The 17,614-nt window shown below is 40.9% G+C and overlaps 1 protein-coding gene across 1 annotated transcript in view; it reads left to right on the top strand.

Annotated features, from left to right (window-relative positions):
- LOC114242067 (uncharacterized) overlaps positions 1 to 17,614 on the top strand; it is a 173,508-nt gene that overhangs the window by 150,219 nt on the left and 5,675 nt on the right. Inside the window, exons 4-14 of the mRNA XM_028173073.2 lie at positions 9,259 to 10,074; positions 10,156 to 10,296; positions 10,458 to 10,582; positions 11,078 to 11,206; positions 12,403 to 12,571; positions 13,399 to 13,562; positions 14,372 to 14,539; positions 14,932 to 15,134; positions 15,387 to 15,552; positions 17,076 to 17,209; positions 17,465 to 17,582. Of these exons, the coding sequence (XP_028028874.2) occupies positions 9,259 to 10,074; positions 10,156 to 10,296; positions 10,458 to 10,582; positions 11,078 to 11,206; positions 12,403 to 12,571; positions 13,399 to 13,562; positions 14,372 to 14,539; positions 14,932 to 15,134; positions 15,387 to 15,552; positions 17,076 to 17,209; positions 17,465 to 17,582 (2,333 nt within the window). The remainder of the gene's footprint in view (positions 1 to 9,258; positions 10,075 to 10,155; positions 10,297 to 10,457; positions 10,583 to 11,077; positions 11,207 to 12,402; positions 12,572 to 13,398; positions 13,563 to 14,371; positions 14,540 to 14,931; positions 15,135 to 15,386; positions 15,553 to 17,075; positions 17,210 to 17,464; positions 17,583 to 17,614) is intronic.

Genomic DNA, 17,614 nt, shown 5'->3' with positions numbered 1-17,614 from the left:
AGCCAAACTGAGTTTCGGGCAGGATCTTTTCAGATAAGTCCTTTAGGCGGTTTAAGAGTACCCTAGCAAAGACCTTTCCGGGGGCCGATAGGAGCGAAATACCGCGGTAGGAGTCGCAGTCAGATCGGTCGCCCCTGTTCTTATAGAGAGCAGTTATGCGCGATACTTTAAAGCTATCCGGAACGCGCTCTTCCTCCCACATACGAACAAACAGTTCCCAAACCAACGTGTGTAAATCCTCTCCACCGTACTTGATCAGCTCTCCTGGTATAAGGTCAGCGCCAGCCGCCCTTTTATTTTTTTGCTGTCTGATGGCAGTAACAACCTCGTCACGCAATAGGGGCTCGTCCAGCTCAAGGGCAAGAGGGAGTTGAGGCATTAAAGCGATGCTTTGCAGATCTGCTGATCGATCCACATTCAGCAGGGCATTGAAGTGCTCTGCCCAGCGCCTTAGTACATCCTCCTTGCTTGTTAAGAGGTGCCTACTATCTAGAGCCCTTAAAGGAACCTTTGCATGGTTGGATGTACCCATCAGCTTGCGCACCTCGCTATAGAACTCACCGAGCTGGTTTGTGTCAGTGAGCCATTGCATATGAATAGCTTTGTCCTGCCACCACTTGTCTTTTATTTGTCGAGACAGCTTGCGCAGTTCAAGGTCACTAGCTTTGACCGCCGCAACGCTTCCTTTACGCCTTCTGTGCTGTCGCAAGAGATCACGGTGTTTGTCGAGTGCCGGCCGCAAAACTTCATCATTTCCATCAAACCAGTCTTCATTACGACGGCATTTCCTACCCAGTGCAATTGAAGCGGTATCCATGATATGAGATGATAAAGCTCCCCAGTCAGCATCAACATCACCTGTCTCATTAACTGGCAACAGCTTCTTAGACAAAACTTCAGCATAGTTCTTCCTCACCTCAGGATCTCTTAGTTTCTCTATGTCCAAAGACGCAAGCTTTTTCATAGGAGATCTACGCGGGCGGCGGAGGCGGAGTCGTAGCTTAGTGACAATAAGTCGATGGTCAGACCAGCAGTGCGCACCACGCATAACACGGGTGATCTGCACTTGGCTGAAATCTCTTTGCCTTACGATAGCATAGTCGATCAAATGCCAGTGCTTGGATCTTGGGTGCATCCATGTTGTCTTGTACTTAGCGGCAAGTCTAAACATAGTGTTCGTAATTGCTAGACCGTATTGAGCACAAAGACTGAGCAGCAACTGACCATTGCTGTTCATGTTGCCGACTCCGTGTCTACCCAGAACTCCAGGCCAAGCCTCATAGTCCCGACCAACCCTGGCATTAAAGTCGCCCAGCAATAGTACCTGCTCTCTGGCGTTTATACTGTCAAGGCAAAGAGTCACTTCCCCATAGAATTTGTCCTTAATGTCATCAGACTTGTCAAGCGTTGGAGCATATACACTGATGACATTAAGGTAATTGTCTTTATCCAGGTGAACTCGCAGTGTGGTAACGCGGTCCGAGATATGTACAGGGTACTCCTCTAATCGCTTTACTAAGTGATTCTTGATGGCAAATCCTACACCTGAATGTCGCGTTTCAGAGGCAGCGGTACCTTTCCAGAAGAAAGTATAACCAGCACCTACTTCCACCAGCTCTCCTTCATCGGCAAGATGTGTTTCGCTGAGAGCAGCCACATCTACGTTGTAGCGATTGTAGTTCCCGAGCTACTATGGCGGTCTTGCGTTCAGGGCAGGCGTTGCCATCTCGATCAAGAAGCGTTCTCACGTTCCACGCGCCAAATGTCATGATAGATGTTTTTATAATATTTCTTTTGCAACGTCGACCACGATTTGACTGATGCAGTGGCAGCCGCGGTTACTACCACTTATCAAATGGGACGAGCAATTTTTTAGGGCACCTTTTCTAGCCCCCTCCCCGGCTGAGCGGGGAAAGCAGTGCCTCCCTAAACAGGGCTGCTTTGTCATCTCGGGTGCTGCCGAACCCACGCCGTCGCCCCAAACTCGCAGCGCAAGAACGACCACGGTGTGTACTCACACCCCCGAGACCGCCTGTGTGCAGGTATCGGACAAAGCCTAGCTTACATCAGGCTAGACCTCTCTACTTCTACCCATCGCCACAGGACTTTTGCTTATTCGGAGTCCATTAACGGAAGCGGTCAGATACGCAGGATATATTTAGGTGCGCAAACGTTTGCGCTCACGCAGGCGCACACCCTCGTCCTATCCCTTCTTGGATCAGTGGAACGGGAAACCGCTACGACTGAAGAAGGGGTTGGATGTTGTGTCTGGCCGACGGTGACTATATGCCCTCCACCATCGCCCTAGGCCATCCACCTTGCCTTGCTGACCTGCCGAGTCCGCCAAGTCACGTTGCATATCTGCGTTGTGTTGCCTTCCTCGCCAAGTCAGACTTTGTGTGTTAAGAGATCGAAGTATGAATTACATTACTGCTTCACAATAGAAATGGAGGTCCGGTGATACGTACACTTTAAATAAAGTGAGGGTTCGCGACAATAATTAAAAAATCGGTTACGTTGTTCGTGAATGTTTGATTTTTTTTTTTTGGATGGAGTTATTCGTTTTGGTCCGAAGACTTTTCCAGCTTTAGGATCGTTGTGGGGGAGCACAGGTTCAATCAGGAGACGTGGGAATTACTAATAACTGCAGTTCGTGAATGCGTTATTATAAAACATAGGCACCGCTTTTAAACCGCCACAGAAAAAAAAAAATATAACATGCGATCGTGACCCCGTAATAAGAGCAGACAGCCCTATACAGGAAGGAATACTCGTATTCAACTCGACTCACGTGCGAAGCCGCTCGTTTGTGCCAATTCACGCAACCTTCCTTACGTGAACTGTACCGACGACTGCCGTGTTACTAATGTCGCTTCGAATTCATTGAAAAATTACCTGCTTCAATACTTGTAGTTACGATAAATCAGTCGAATGTTCTAGAGAAATAAGAATTAGATTTAAAGATACCTAGTTAAAGGCACGTGTGCACCAACTAGGACCAAGATGCGTAATTTTAAAACATGATCTTCTAAGTCTGGTGGTCTAAGTCTGGTTTTTACTGGTGGCAGGACCTCTGGTGAGTCCGCGCGGGTAGGTACCACCACCCTGCCTATTTCTGCCGTGAAGCAGTAATGCGTTTCGGTTTGAAGGGTGGGGCAGCCGTTGTAACTATACTGAGATCTTAGAACTTATATCTCTATAATAAAAAAAAGTCATTGTAATGAAACGGCATTTCTTTTCGATTGGAGTCCTTTATAGTTTTTTTTTGCTTAGATGGGTGGACGAGCTCACAGCCCACCTGGTGTTAAGTGGTTACTGGAGCCCATAGACATCTACAACGTAAATGCCGCCACCCAACATGAGTTATAAGTTCTAAGGTCTCGGTATAGTTACAACGGCTGCCCCACCCTTCAAACCGAAATGCATTACTGCTTCACGGCAGAAGATATTCGGTTTCGGGAGTGCTTGTGTAATTACTCTTAGTTTCGTATGAAAGATTGTCTGGCACTTAATATGACACGGGAAAAAATTCCTAGCCTGGTCGTTGAATGTAGAACAATCATCTATTTATTTTACAACTTATTTAGACACAAGAAAAGTTTATTGGTTCCTTTATGTTATGTACAAAATAATGAAAACCAACAAACAACTCCATTGTAGTGTAAGTTCCTCGATTGAACTATAACAGTAGCATGTGAACTACATAATAATTAAAGCTGCGGGCTTCTAGCCAATTGTTTAAGCCTTCATGAGCGAAGCGTGCGAATACACGCAATGTTTAGGAAATTTCGATATAAACATGTTATTTTAAACTCAACAAAATTATAAAATAATAGTCACTTGTAAATCCAAGTGTTGTTGGGGAGCGCGCAATGGGAATCGTACAAAATTCAGAGGTCAAAAAACTCTCGCTACCGAACAATATCAAATTAGTTCGGACCTTCGATTTCACAACTAAATATTATTTTCCAACGCACTACCGCTTCACAGTGGAAATAGGCAGGGCGGTGGTACCTACACGTGCGGGCTCACAAGACGCTTTATCACCAATTAAACACACATTTTTCCTTTACATACATACCTAATAGATACAACTTTATTTAACTAAAAATAAAAGAAAGTTTACATTGGACTTATCTTAACTAAAATAAATAAGTACGCTCGTCTTTCACCATACATCCTATTTCCACTAGTGCCTGCTACGAAAACTCATAAACGGGCTAAGAACGTACAGATTGTTTAGATGTCTTTAAAGTCTATTCTTGTCTGTACTTGTCCATTGTACAATATGTATAATAAGATTAAAAATAAGTATTTATGATGAATTACGTGAATATTGTATGATCTTTCTTCATGCGGGGATAATAGTTATATTCTGTTTTGGTACCAGTCGCCATTAAAACATTTATTCACTAAACCGACTGCCGTTGTCCTTTCAATTTATACCAGACACTTATCCGACCTCGGTTGGCAACGCAAAGCCACCGTCGCTCTAAACATGTATTGTCGGATCCCCCGGATTCACTCTGCTTTTGGGACATTCAAGCACCAGTCACCGTCCTCGTCGAACTCGTCAATCACGACGAATAGTTCGACAAGCAAACTAACCCATAGACACAGCCCACTAAGTTTCTCTCAGGATCTTCTCAGTGGGTCGCGATTCCGATCAGATGGTAGATTCTGCGAAGCACTGCTCTCGCTAGGGCTAGCGTTTCCAAATTCTCTCAGGTTCAGCCCGTGACCTCACCTACCCGTCCGCGCGTAGCTGGAATAACCTTTTAGGAGTTTTAAGCTACCAACGAATAGGTAGGCAAAACTAGACAGCAAAACTCTCAATCTGTGCCATATATCATGTGGCGATTATAATTATCAAAATGCATCGTAGATACTCTCATAAAAAAATGTCCTCAAAATTCAGCGATTTCTCCAGATGATTAAAAAAGTGCTCTTTCATACCAACCTTCATTTGAAAGTTAAGAAGACAACGAAAATCAGTCAAATTAGTTGCGGTTGTGATACTCCGACATGCATATGGTAATCTATAACATTTGGCTTTTATACATTACTTTTATATATTACTTTATTACTGGTGGTAGGACCTCTTGTGAGTCCGCACGGGTAGGTACCACCGCCCCGCCTATTTCTGCCGTGAAGCAGTAATGCGTTTCGGTTTGAAGGGTGGGGCAGCCGTTGTGACTATACTGAGATCTTAGAACTATATCTCAAGGTGTGTGGCGCATTTACGTTGTAGATGTCTATGGGCTCCAGTAACCACTTAACACCAGGTGGGCTGTGAGCTCGTCCACACATCTAAGCAATAAAAAAAAAAATTCTTAACTTCTAGTAAGAGAATATAATGTGTACTATGTTCAAAAATTTTTGTAATTCATTGCATACTATATTATAGAGATTAAGGTTCCAAGATAATGATGAGCATTTATTATGAAGAATCCGTGGCCCTCCGCGGCTTCATTTAAGTGTTTTAAATCAGCGAATCAAATGGAAGTTATAATGCGGCCATTCGTTCATTTTATATTAAAGCATTTCTAAGGCGAGCATTCCTTAAATATAATGGAGAGGGCTTCGAAGAGATTTTCAAAAACAGACTTGTCTTATTCGAAATTAAAAGAATTCTCTCTCCGTGGAATGACATTCATCGAATAACTCTTCGTTAAAATAATTCTCGTAAAATTAAACAACAAATTTGTTAAAACTGATTGATAAATCGTGTTATTTTTATTTATTTTTTCGTCCGTTTTGCGTAAATTTAATCGTTTTGTTTAAACGGCCCGCCATTGCGCCGGCCTTTTTAATTATAAGTCCGGGTCGAGATTCTCCCTAAGTTGCCAGGTTCAGAATTATCGTCTCGTTTTGCAAAATTACCGGGTTCATTGAGCGGTCGGAACTCAATTACCATTAATTTCGTAACATTAACGCGGGCGAGCATTAATCTTTCGAAATATAAGAGACTAGCTTTTGCCCGCGACTTCGCCCACGTGGAATAGTTACTTTGGTATAACGCAAAATTTTAGAAGTAAGTATATTTTTGAATAATAGAATGTTAAGGAGCTATTTAAGGTACCAAAATCATGCTTTTTAGCCGACTTCAAAAGAGGCGGTTATTAGTACTCCGCTCGTATTGGTCTTAGCGTGATGTTATATAGCCTATAGCCTTCCTCAATAAATGGGCTATCTGACGCTGAAATTTTTTTTTAAATCGGACCAGTAGTTCCTGAGATTAGCGCGTTCAAACAAACAAACTCTTCAGTTTTATAATATTATTAGTATAGATGAAATTAGGTCGAAATATGTAACAATGCCTCCCAGGTTAATGCAGCCCGAAACTTATTTGGAACGTAACTCGTTTTAAAGTCTTTGAAACAAGCAATTAAACGCAAGCCGAACTTCTAAATTCTTGGTTGAGTTAATAAAACGAAATTATATGGTACGAGTGCTACGTACGACCCATCTGGTGAGTGGGGACAAACTGAACTCTGACGGAATTACTTCTAAACTTTAATGAAGTTATTATTTCTTGAGACGTTTAACCGACCTCAAAATTCATATTCGATGCCTCCAATGAACACTACTCTAACTCCAAATTCGTAGGTTTACAAGAGGAGAGCTTAAACGAAAAAAGTTGATAATTATATCTGCAATAATAAAGATTTTATGGTTTTTTCTTGTGTAACTAGCTGATTTACTCTTGCTTCGAACCCCATTAATAATGAATTTGTAATACTTTTAAAAGTGTTTGTGTGTGTGCTGCCGGTCATGACATATGGCGCTGAAACGTGGACATTAACCGTAGGTTTGGTCCGTAAGCTCAAAGTCGCTCAGCGTGCTATGGAAAGGTGTATGCTCGGAGTTTCTTTGATGGATCGAGTCAGAAATGATGAAATTCGTCAAAGAACCAAAGTAACCGACATAGTCCTAAAGGTTAGCAAGCTGAAGTGGCAATGGGCCGGACATACGTGTCGCAGAACCGATGGCCGATGGAGCAGACGTGTTCTGGACTGGAGACCGCGTACCGGTAAACGCAGCGTTGGGCGTCCCCCTGCCCGTTGGACCGATGACTTGCGGCGATATGCTGGGAGAGATTGGATGCGGAAGGCGGAGGATCGTTCATTGTGGCGGACTATGGGAGAGGCCTACATCCAGCAGTGGAGAGATACAGGCTGATGATGATGATGATGAATACTTTTAAAATAGTGAAGCGATTTGCGTGAAAAACGAAAATTTCAAAATTTTGAGTTGGAGTAGTGTTCATCGGAGGCATCGAATGTAAATATTATATCACTACATAGTATAAAACAAAGTCGCTTTCTCTGTCCCTATACCCCTATGTATGCTTAAATCTTTAAAACTACGCAACGGATTTTGATGCGGTTTATTTTTTAATAGATAGAGTGATTGAAGAGGAAGGTTTATATGTATAATAACAGTCATTAAATAGTGCAGAAATCAATAATAACTTACAGTTTCCGAAGCGGAGCGAGGGCGGGTCGCTAGTAATAAATAAGTAGTAAATAGTGTATCTTGTTAATGATTTTATGGTTTACGCTAATCGCAATATTTCACTATATTTTGATAATAAAGGAAATAAGGTTTTTTTCCCACATGTAAAATGAGTTGGAAGTGTAATTAAATTAACTAGAGGTCTCGCAGTAGTCGAAATTCTACTATAATTAATTGGAATTGTAAGTTTGTACACTATTATGATTGTATTTTATACTTCTATAATCACAAATTTCGCCAAGACTATGCTATAAAAAATATCAACAAAGACAAACAACATTTAATCTATTCTCAATTTGACAACAGACGTCAAGAGCAAAAGTTTGACAATAAATAGTATGCACGCGTGTGTGCGTCAAATACATGGTATGTAGTGTGTGTAATGTTTTCTTTATTGATTTAATGTATCTTTTATGCATTATTTTAAAAAAATATTAGCATTGTGCACTTCTTCTCTGTATTCTCTATTATTGTGGAAAATTTCATACTTCTCCGTCCGCGCAATTTTCGTAAAAAGGGATACAAAGTTTTTGCTTCACGTATTAATATATAGATTATTACGGTTTAATTTCTTCACCTTTATTATAGTAATTATATTATTTTGATGCTCATGTAGCGCCCACTCCAGCAAAGATCAGAAGCTCTACACTCGAAGTTGTTGACGAGTATATTTACCTGGGACACACTGTCCAGCTAGGTAAGTCCAACTTCGAAAAAGAGGTTAACCTTCGAATCCAGCTCGGATGGGCAGCGTTCGGAAAGCTACGTAAAATCTTCTCATCACAAATACCACAGTGTCTCAAGACGAAAGTCTTTGACCAGTGTGTGTTGCCAGTGATGACATATGGCGCTGAGACGTAGTCGCTCACTCGTACTCGTTCGGAGTTTCCCTGCGAGATCAAATCAGAAATGAGAAGATTCGCAGGAAAACCATGGTAACCAACATAGCCCAAAGGATTGCGACGTTGAAGTGGCAGTGGGCAGGACACATTGCTCATAGAACGGATGGCCGTTGGGGCCAGAAAGTTCTTGAGTCGCGACCGCGTACCGGAAGACGTAGCGTGGGTAGGCCTCCAACAAGATGGACCGACGATCTATCGAGGTTCGCGGGGATCTGCTGCATGCAGGCAGCGCAGGACCGGTCTTTGTGGTGAGGCTTGGGGGGGGGCAATGTCCAGCAGTGGATGTCTGTGGGCTGATAAGAAGAAGAAGATTATTTTCGACGCTTCTTTGTTTTTGGTGGACACTGATGTCTATGATTCGCGAAAACTGAAAAAAATACCATCATAAATTTTATGAAAAACACTAGAATTTTTTATCAAAGACGATAATTTTAAAAAAGACGCTCCATTGACTCAAGCGTATTATTTTACGAAGTCATGTTATGAAGATCATTATTTCTCTGGATTTACAACAGTAGATATTAAAAGGGAATGGGCGTGGTGTAAGGTGGGGTGGGGGTTGTGGGGTGGTGGTGTTCAGAGAGTAGTCAGTAATTACTGTTATTTATGAGCGGTTTCTATCCCTCCCTACTGACTGCGACTGCAAGTTCTGATTTTAATTCATTCAAAGTCCCGAGGCTCTTTGCACCTCGAATTAGTTTGCATAAAATATCGTGAAACATTAATTTAAGTGTCCCCGAGGCAGTCACTCGTTTGTATTTCAAAGACTAATTAAAAAAATATTGGAGTTAATTGCTTAATGAACGTAAATAACTTTTTAAAATATTTCGTTTTACAGGCGATGATTCTTCTCACGTCTACGGTATCATTACGTCCGACGGTCTCTTCGACGGCACCATTTGGACTCCAACAGAAGAGTATTACGTGGAGCCGCTATCTCGGTACAATGTAGACCATCCATCCATGCATAGTGTAATTTATAGAAAGTCTGACGTCCAGCACCCTCATGAAAACAACGAAGGCACGCCCTGCGCTTCGCATCTCCTTCACGTGAAACGAACACTCGGGAACAACGCTGAACTCTTCAATTTCACTGAACATCGAACATCGAAAGACACAACCAGCAATGACACTACTGAGGATTTACGTAGCGAAATTCACAGGCGTAAGAAACGTTGGCTTCCTGATGACGAAATGCAAGATGATCAGCCAAAGAAAAATCCCGAATTACCATTAGACTTAGACTTTCCTTACACCAGCAACGTCGACCCGTTCGATAGCAAGCTAAGCACGAGGAAACCGAAAACCAAAATTGATAAGAGCAACCTAATAACCAAGGTGCGACTCGATTCCGAAGAGTCGAGACCGAAACCAAAGACCCACGTCGAGGTGATCAAATCGAAGCCCGGCGTCGGGGTGATCAGCAAGGACATCGTTAAGAAGGAGCCGGTCGTGTACTCCGTGTTGACGGCGAACGCCAGCGACGACGGGCGACACGTTAACAAACGGGCCACCGTCGACCCGAAGAAAACCACGTGTCTGGTATACCTGCAGGCCGATCACATGTTCTATCAACGGTATGGCTCTGAGGAGGCCTGCATTGAGGTCATGACCAGACACGTGCAGAAAGTCAACGCAATATATAAAGTGACGGGTATGTTTTTTTTTTTTGAGATAAATCCATAATTATTGTATGATGTGTATAAACAAACTAATCTTAAACAATTTCTTTTAGATTTCAATCTGGACGGAAAACCTGATAACATAACCTTCATGATCAAAAGGATAAAGGTCCACACTCTGGACGCTCTAAAAGACCCGGCTTATAGGTTCCCTAACAATTACGGCGTGGAAAAATACTTGGAGCTTTTTTCGGGTGCGTAATACGTTCGAATATTCATTCATTGAAAAGGTCGGCCGGCTCTCGGAGGTAATTTTTAAAACGCTAATAAACTAAATAAAGTGTACTTTTAAAAAGAATAGAGCCGGCCTCATATTGTGAAACGTTTGAAGATTTACGGACGTTTCATTTTCCAGAGGAGGATTACGACGCATTCTGTTTGGCGTACATGTTTACGTATCGCGACTTCGAGATGGGCACGCTCGGCCTGGCTTGGACGGGCGACCTGAAGAATGCAGGCGGCGTCTGCGAAAAGAACGGGGTAACAAACGCTCAAACAATTTTAAATTAAGCTCCTCGAAGGAAAATGCCTAATTAAAACTAGTTTAATTTGTCAATCTCGCATGTTTCTGTTGTCATTACCATATTTCTGATATTTCGAATCACGTCGACAGTAAACGAAAATAGTTTTAATTTCCTACGAGTCTTTTTTTTCCCTACCTATGCTGATAGCCTTGTAAGGCAATTTCATCTTCACCCTAGCGTGTAGGTGAGCTTTCGGGGCTCAAACTGGAATTGTTGCTAACACTGGCCCTAGCAAGAGCAGTGCTTTGCAGAATCCACCACCGGATCGGAAACGCGATCCACTGAGAAGATCCGGCGAGAAACTCAGTGGGCTGTGTTTGAGGGTTAATTTACTCGTCGAGCCTTTCGTCGCAAGCGACAGGTTCGGCGAGGACGGTGACCGTGGACGAATCGTGTAACCGTAGAAGATACTAGAATTCCTAATGTTTCTTGTTTCCTCTTGTTTTGATAGCACTATCGAGGCAGCATGAAGTCATTGAACACAGGTATCGTGACGTTACTGAACTACGGGAAGCACGTGCCTCCTGCCGTGTCGCACGTCACACTGGCGCATGAAATCGGACATAACTTTGGCTCGCCGGTAAGTTTGCCGTCAACACATCGCACATACGGTGCAATATTTCTTTTTTTTTATTGCCTTTGTAGGCAGACGAGCATACAGCCCACCTGATGGTGAGTGGTTACCGTCGCCCATAGACTTCAACAATGCCAGGGGCAGAACCAAGCCGCTGCCTAACGTCACTTATGAAAATTATGTAATTTTTCAGGAGAAACGTTGAAAATTCAACAACTTATATAGTTCTGCTAAACTATAGAAATAAAATGATAATATTTAAACTACAACTTTAAACTTCATCAGTAAAAGCATAAATCTCGCTCGTCTCACTAATAACTATTAAAAAAATGCATTTTCTCATACTCAGTTCAGTGTTAACAAAAACTTGCATAAGTGACTTTATAGCACCGTATGTGCTACTTATGAAATGATTGAATGCGATTTTTCTGGGTGTGGAACAATTTTTATTAAACTTAATATCTCATAATGCAATTTGATGAGATCTTTATTATAGTATTTTTTATTTATTTATTGTTTAGATGAGTGGACGAGCTCACGGCCCACTGCTTTTAAGTGGTTACTGAAACTCGTAGACATTTACAGCGTAAATGCTGCCACCCACCTTGAGATATGAGTTCTAAGGTCTCAGTATAGTTACAATGGCTACCCCACCCTTCAACGAAACGCATTACTGCTTCACGGCGGAAATAGGCGGGGTGGTGGTACCTACACATGCGGACTCACAAGAGGTTCTACTACCAGTATACTATCAATGGTGTTGTTTTTTTCGTGACTCTTAATAATTTGAGTAAAATTTTCAGATATTGTTGTAATTTATGATAATTTAATAATCTTAATTCTCAATGTTAGATATAGCGCCATCTATTAGGCTTATATATAGGATACCTGTCATGACCTCTCTTGCCATTTCTTCGTTACATCGCTACTTACTTACTCTAAAGAGTAATAAGCCTACTTAATTAATACTGGCCTAATTTATTAATATTCCGCCACGTCAACAATTATAATCATAAACTGATTTTTTTATGTTTTTCAAGCGAGACTTAAAAAGCAGTGTCATGGCTCTGAACTTGACATTAGGCGATGTCCTTGTCTAACATTGATTACCTGATGCTGAGCTGAGCTGACCTGAGCTGATGTGACTCATTAAGCCAATAAAATATGGCGATGCGAAATAACTCTAATTCACTATACCACAGCACGACCCAGAAATGTGCACCCCATTCGGCGAAGACGGCAACTACATAATGTTCGCAAGGGCGACTAGCGGCGACAGAAAGAACAATAATAAGTTCTCCCCTTGTTCGCTGAAGTCCATTGATCCAGTCTTAAATAACAAGGCCAGATCACCTAAGGGATGCTTTACAGGTAACGATGCTTCACAAAATTATCATCAGCATTAAAATTTACACGACTTATTTTGTTCTAAGAAAATCTTTATCGCATATAGCTTAAGAGATTATTCATAATTAAAAACAAATTTACTTATTAAGTAGTTAAATTAATTGTGAATATGATCTAATATTTCTTAGTGTTGCGATCATACAATGTCTAAGTTATTACGTATTATTAACAACGTATTTAACGCACATTTCCTATGCACGTAGCTAACACGATATTAATGTGTAATTCGTTGTTCGCAATTATTCACATAGAACTAGCTGCGGAGACCGGTTTCAGCCAGTTTCAATTTTATTTATTTATTGCTTAGATGGGTGGACGAGCTCACAGCCCACCTGGTGTTAAATGGTTACTGGAGCCCATAGACATCTAGAACGTAAATGCGCACCCACCTTAAGATATAAGTTCTAAGTTCTCAGTATAGTTACAACGGCTGCCCCACCCTTCAAACCGAAACACATTACTGCTTAACGGTAGAAATAGGCGGGGTGGTGGTACCTACCCGCGCGGACTCACAAGAGTTGCCACCACCAGTAATTACGCAAATGATAATTTTGCGGGTTTAATTTTTTATTACACGATGTTATTCCTTCACCGTGGAAGTCAATCGTGAACATTTGTTGATTACGTATTTCATTAGAAAAATTAGTACCCGCCTGAGATTCGAACACCGGTGCATCGCTCAACACGAGTGCACCGGACGTCTTCTTATCCGTTAGTCCACGACGACTAAATATCTCTATAGTCCAAAAATCTTGCAAATTTGATATCCGTTTTTGTTTGTTTTGTATCAGAGCCGCAGCCCGCCATCTGCGGTAACGGCGTGGTGGAGGAGGGCGAGGAGTGCGACTGCGGCTGGGCCTCGGAGTGCACGGACGTGTGCTGTCGCCCGCAAGCCGCGCGCCCTCTCTACAAACCCTGCACATTGACCGAGCACAGCGTTTGCAGTCCCAGTCAAGTAAGCTTACTGTTTTCCATCTATTGATCTAGAAAGTTCTAGAGATGATATTACGTGAGATCGAAGCTTTAATACGTGATTCAACTGGAGAGCGCATTAATTTTAGTTTTGTTATTCAATGTTATATCTTCATCGTGGAAATCGTGAAGAATTTTTATGAGTTTACCTATGGTTTTATTAGTGGATAGCCTCAAAAGACGAACACTTCTATCATCAAGGTATTCGAAGTCTGGCAGAAATATTGGAAAAAGTTGAATGATTCATGATTAACTGATTCATTTGCAAGCATTTTTTCTCTATATACTTTCTTAATCATATATAAAAAAATAGTGAGAACTCGACTCAGTCGCATTACTTGTCGCATTAAGCTCCCGAATTTTATGTAAAAGTAAATTTATTTATATATATATAGTCTGTCTGTTATAATATAATAAATAGCCTTTAGTACCGTATACATACTTCTAAATGTTTTTCTGAAAAACGTTCTTATGATAATATTGCTTGAAGAAATGTTATTTGTTGCTTTTGTAATATTAAGATGACATAAATCAAACTTGATAAGTATTAATGCTGTCCAAGCTCGGGACAAATAATAAGTCGGTCTGTGGAAGTAATGTGATACATATTTTTAGTCCGACAATAATAATTAGATAAATTAATTGAACATTTATTATAAAAATAGCGCCAAAATTGTGATTGAGTAAAAAATGCACAGATAATATAAAAAAATGAGGATACGGGTTTCGTTTTATGCAGTGAAGATCTTGAACAGGTGCATTTTTAACATTTATCTTCACCGATATTTTCAGGGTCCTTGTTGCACGGCTTCGTGCACGCTCAAGTTCGGTGACAAGTGTCGATCGGACAACGGGTGCCGCGACGCCGCGCACTGCGACGGCAAGCGTGCCGCGTGTCCCTCCAGCAGACACAAACCGAACAGGACGAGATGCGACAAAGAACTCGTCTGTTACATGGGAGTGAGTTAGAGATTACTATAGACGCTTTTCGTAACTCAGAAACATCACTCAGGTAGAGCCCGTAAGCTCACCTATCCGTCAGAGCGTAACTGGAATAGCCCCCTAGGCTAACAGCGAATAAGTAGGGAAATTAAAAAAAAAGAACATGACCAGGCCATAATCCGACTATAAATTGAAATTTTAATTGTAATTTGTCTCGTGAAACATGAACGATAAATGCGGCTGATTAACCACACCAAAATCGTATACATATAAACGGATCATTCAGTTCATTCATTCAGGTTCGCAAATAATTTTAACACAACATACAGACACGTACCTGACATATACCACTGCCTGTATGTAATATTTGCTTTTTCCTTAAGTTAAATTAAAACAAAGTTACTTTTCAGGAGTGCACCGGCTCAATATGCCTGGCATACGGTCTGGAATCGTGTCAGTGCTCGCCTCGAAGCGACGACCCTCGGTCCGCTTGCGAGCTGTGCTGCCGCAAGCCTGGCGGGCAGTGCCTGTCCTCCTTCCACTGGAACACCGCCCCGTACGACGTGCCCGACATGTACGCCAAACCCGGCACGCCTTGCAATGACTACAATGGGTTAGTAGGGTATATTTACCATATATACATTTTAAAATACATGAGTTTTTTTTGCTGTAAGTTTTCAGATTAACCTCGAACTACCGGCGTCTGTCGGGTTTCGTCCTCTTGAATCTCTTCGATTATTAAATGGATTTTATAGAAACGTAAAACTAATTTGATCTCCTATATAATATAAGTGACACTCATTTACGAACAAATGATTTCAATGTTGAAGTTTTTTATTAAAAAAAAATATAATTGCGTTTTTAGATACTGCGATGTATTCCAAAAATGTCGTGAAGTGGACCCGTCTGGTCCGCTGGCGACTCTCCGGAAGCTGCTGTTGTCGGACGAGAGTATCGCCGGCTTCAAGCGGTGGATGCTGCGTCACTGGTACGCGGTGCTGCTCATCCTGCTGGCCGTCATCGCGTTACTGGTGAGTTTCGATGCTTTGTTTGTGTGTGTACTACTGTATACTATATTTTTGGGAATCTGGCAGTTCGAATTTTGTATAATTTAATAATCTATGAACCGATTTGTATTTGTAAGACCTATTTTCATATCAGGTAATTTTAATTAATTTTGATTGTTCAATTACAAACTGATAATTCTCTTTACGAAATATTTTTGTTAACGTTCATAAAAACTATAAATTAATAAATGTGTAATTTTTTTACAGTTAAATTTTAATAATGTTTGTGTGTATTTTTTTTCTTGTAATTCTCATCTAATTTCGTATTTTCTGTCTTTTCATATCAATGTTTTAAGACTTAAGTTGTTTGAGTAAACGTTCATAAGCGACGTTATGAATATTATTTTGTTGTCTTTTGAAAACAATTTCTACTAAATATTTCTAAGACCATCACTTTATTTTTAGTATTACAAACGTCTACAACCTGCAACTTCCGCCTCCGCGGTCACGTAGAGTTATCTCTGAATGTGTGTGTCGATTATGTTATATAACTCCCCGGATAAGGTATTATTGTTACAAGTAAAGTGTGCTACAACTATTGCTATTTGTATATGAATAGAGAACCACTTTCTTTGTAATTGAAATACTTTTTTGCGTGTGTTTTCATACTGGTTATATTAGTTACGATGCACAGTAACGTAGGCGTGGTGGATACGTAAAAAAAACTATGCTATTCAACACAAAAGTAATCTCGAATTTCTTTTAGAATTATCGTCGAACCTGGATAAGTGAGAGTTCAAAGGACCAATCTATTTCTTTTTATTTTCTTTAAAATTATCGAGGTCATTAATGGAAATTGTCTCTCAATGATATAATAAATGTGTATTAAATAAATGTATGTATGTAATTAAAACACAAAAAGCAATAAATTTAATAATAACAGAGCCGACAAAAAATACAAAATAAATTTTACACTTATATTTAAAGACTTATTGAGACTTTTGCGGTGTTTGTATCTTACCGCCCGCGGTTGCTACTAGTGGCCGGGTACCCATGGATGCCGCCACAATAGTAACATTGATTAATTTGCGAAAATAAAACGTAATTACTCTCACATGTGTTCCCTGAAATTTTAGAAAACATAAACATTATACCTGCATAAATAATGGCTCAATGTGAAATTCCGAGAAATTAAAAAAAATGTGGATACTCGTTCGACTGTCTGTTACAGGATTACAGATAAGCTGCTGTTTGAATTGTAGAGGCCCACATAAATATATATAAAAATCCACGACTCTCTCATCAAAAGGTGTCCAGCCTACATAATATTTTTAGAGGTTAAAAAAGAAGGACCAGGCAGTTACACTCACTTAAAAAATTTCCTCGCTAACCCAGCTCTCACTTAATCAGTTTCGACAGTATATTAATTAAGCTCTCATTTCGTACCGTATAACAAATTTCAGATGAAGATATCAATGCTAGACAGTAAACCGTAAGCCCAATAAAAATAAAGCTTCCATTGAAATAACACAATCGCTTGGTTCCAGGTCGCGAGCACCCGTTTCTTCGGTCGTCACGGCAAGAAGCTGAAGTCGGTGACGATCATCCACTCGTCTACAACGGAAACCGTTCGACTGCCCGATGCTGCCGATCAAGGATTAATAGTTCACACTGCTGTCAGGTAATTGTTGAAACTACCCACCCGGTTTCTCGACGGATCTTCTCAATTAGTCACGATTCCGATTCGGTGGTAGATTCAGAGTAGCGGTGCTCTTGCTAGGGCCAGTGTTAGCAAGATCTCTCAGATTAAGTCCGTGAGTTCGCTTACTAGTCCACGCATAGATGGAACGGCTCCTTAGGCTGCCAATGATTAGAAAGGATTTTTTTTAAACTGAAACTAGTGAGCGTGAATATAATCCTGTATATGCCATTACAGGTCAAAAGTGCCATTAAAGAAGAAGGTAGCTCTCAGGACCAGAGCGTACCGCAACAAGAAGGATCTCAAAAATAAACAAGGCGACAAGGCACCGCTCTCAGACGGAGCCAAGAAGAGGGTAAGTCTAAGTCATGGAACAATTTTACGATT

This window comes from Bombyx mandarina, chromosome 09, assembly GCF_030267445.1.
Source record: "Bombyx mandarina strain Sakado chromosome 09, ASM3026744v2".
Lineage (NCBI taxonomy): Eukaryota > Metazoa > Arthropoda > Insecta > Lepidoptera > Bombycidae > Bombyx > Bombyx mandarina.
This window is presented reverse-complemented; position numbering and strand designations above follow the sequence as displayed.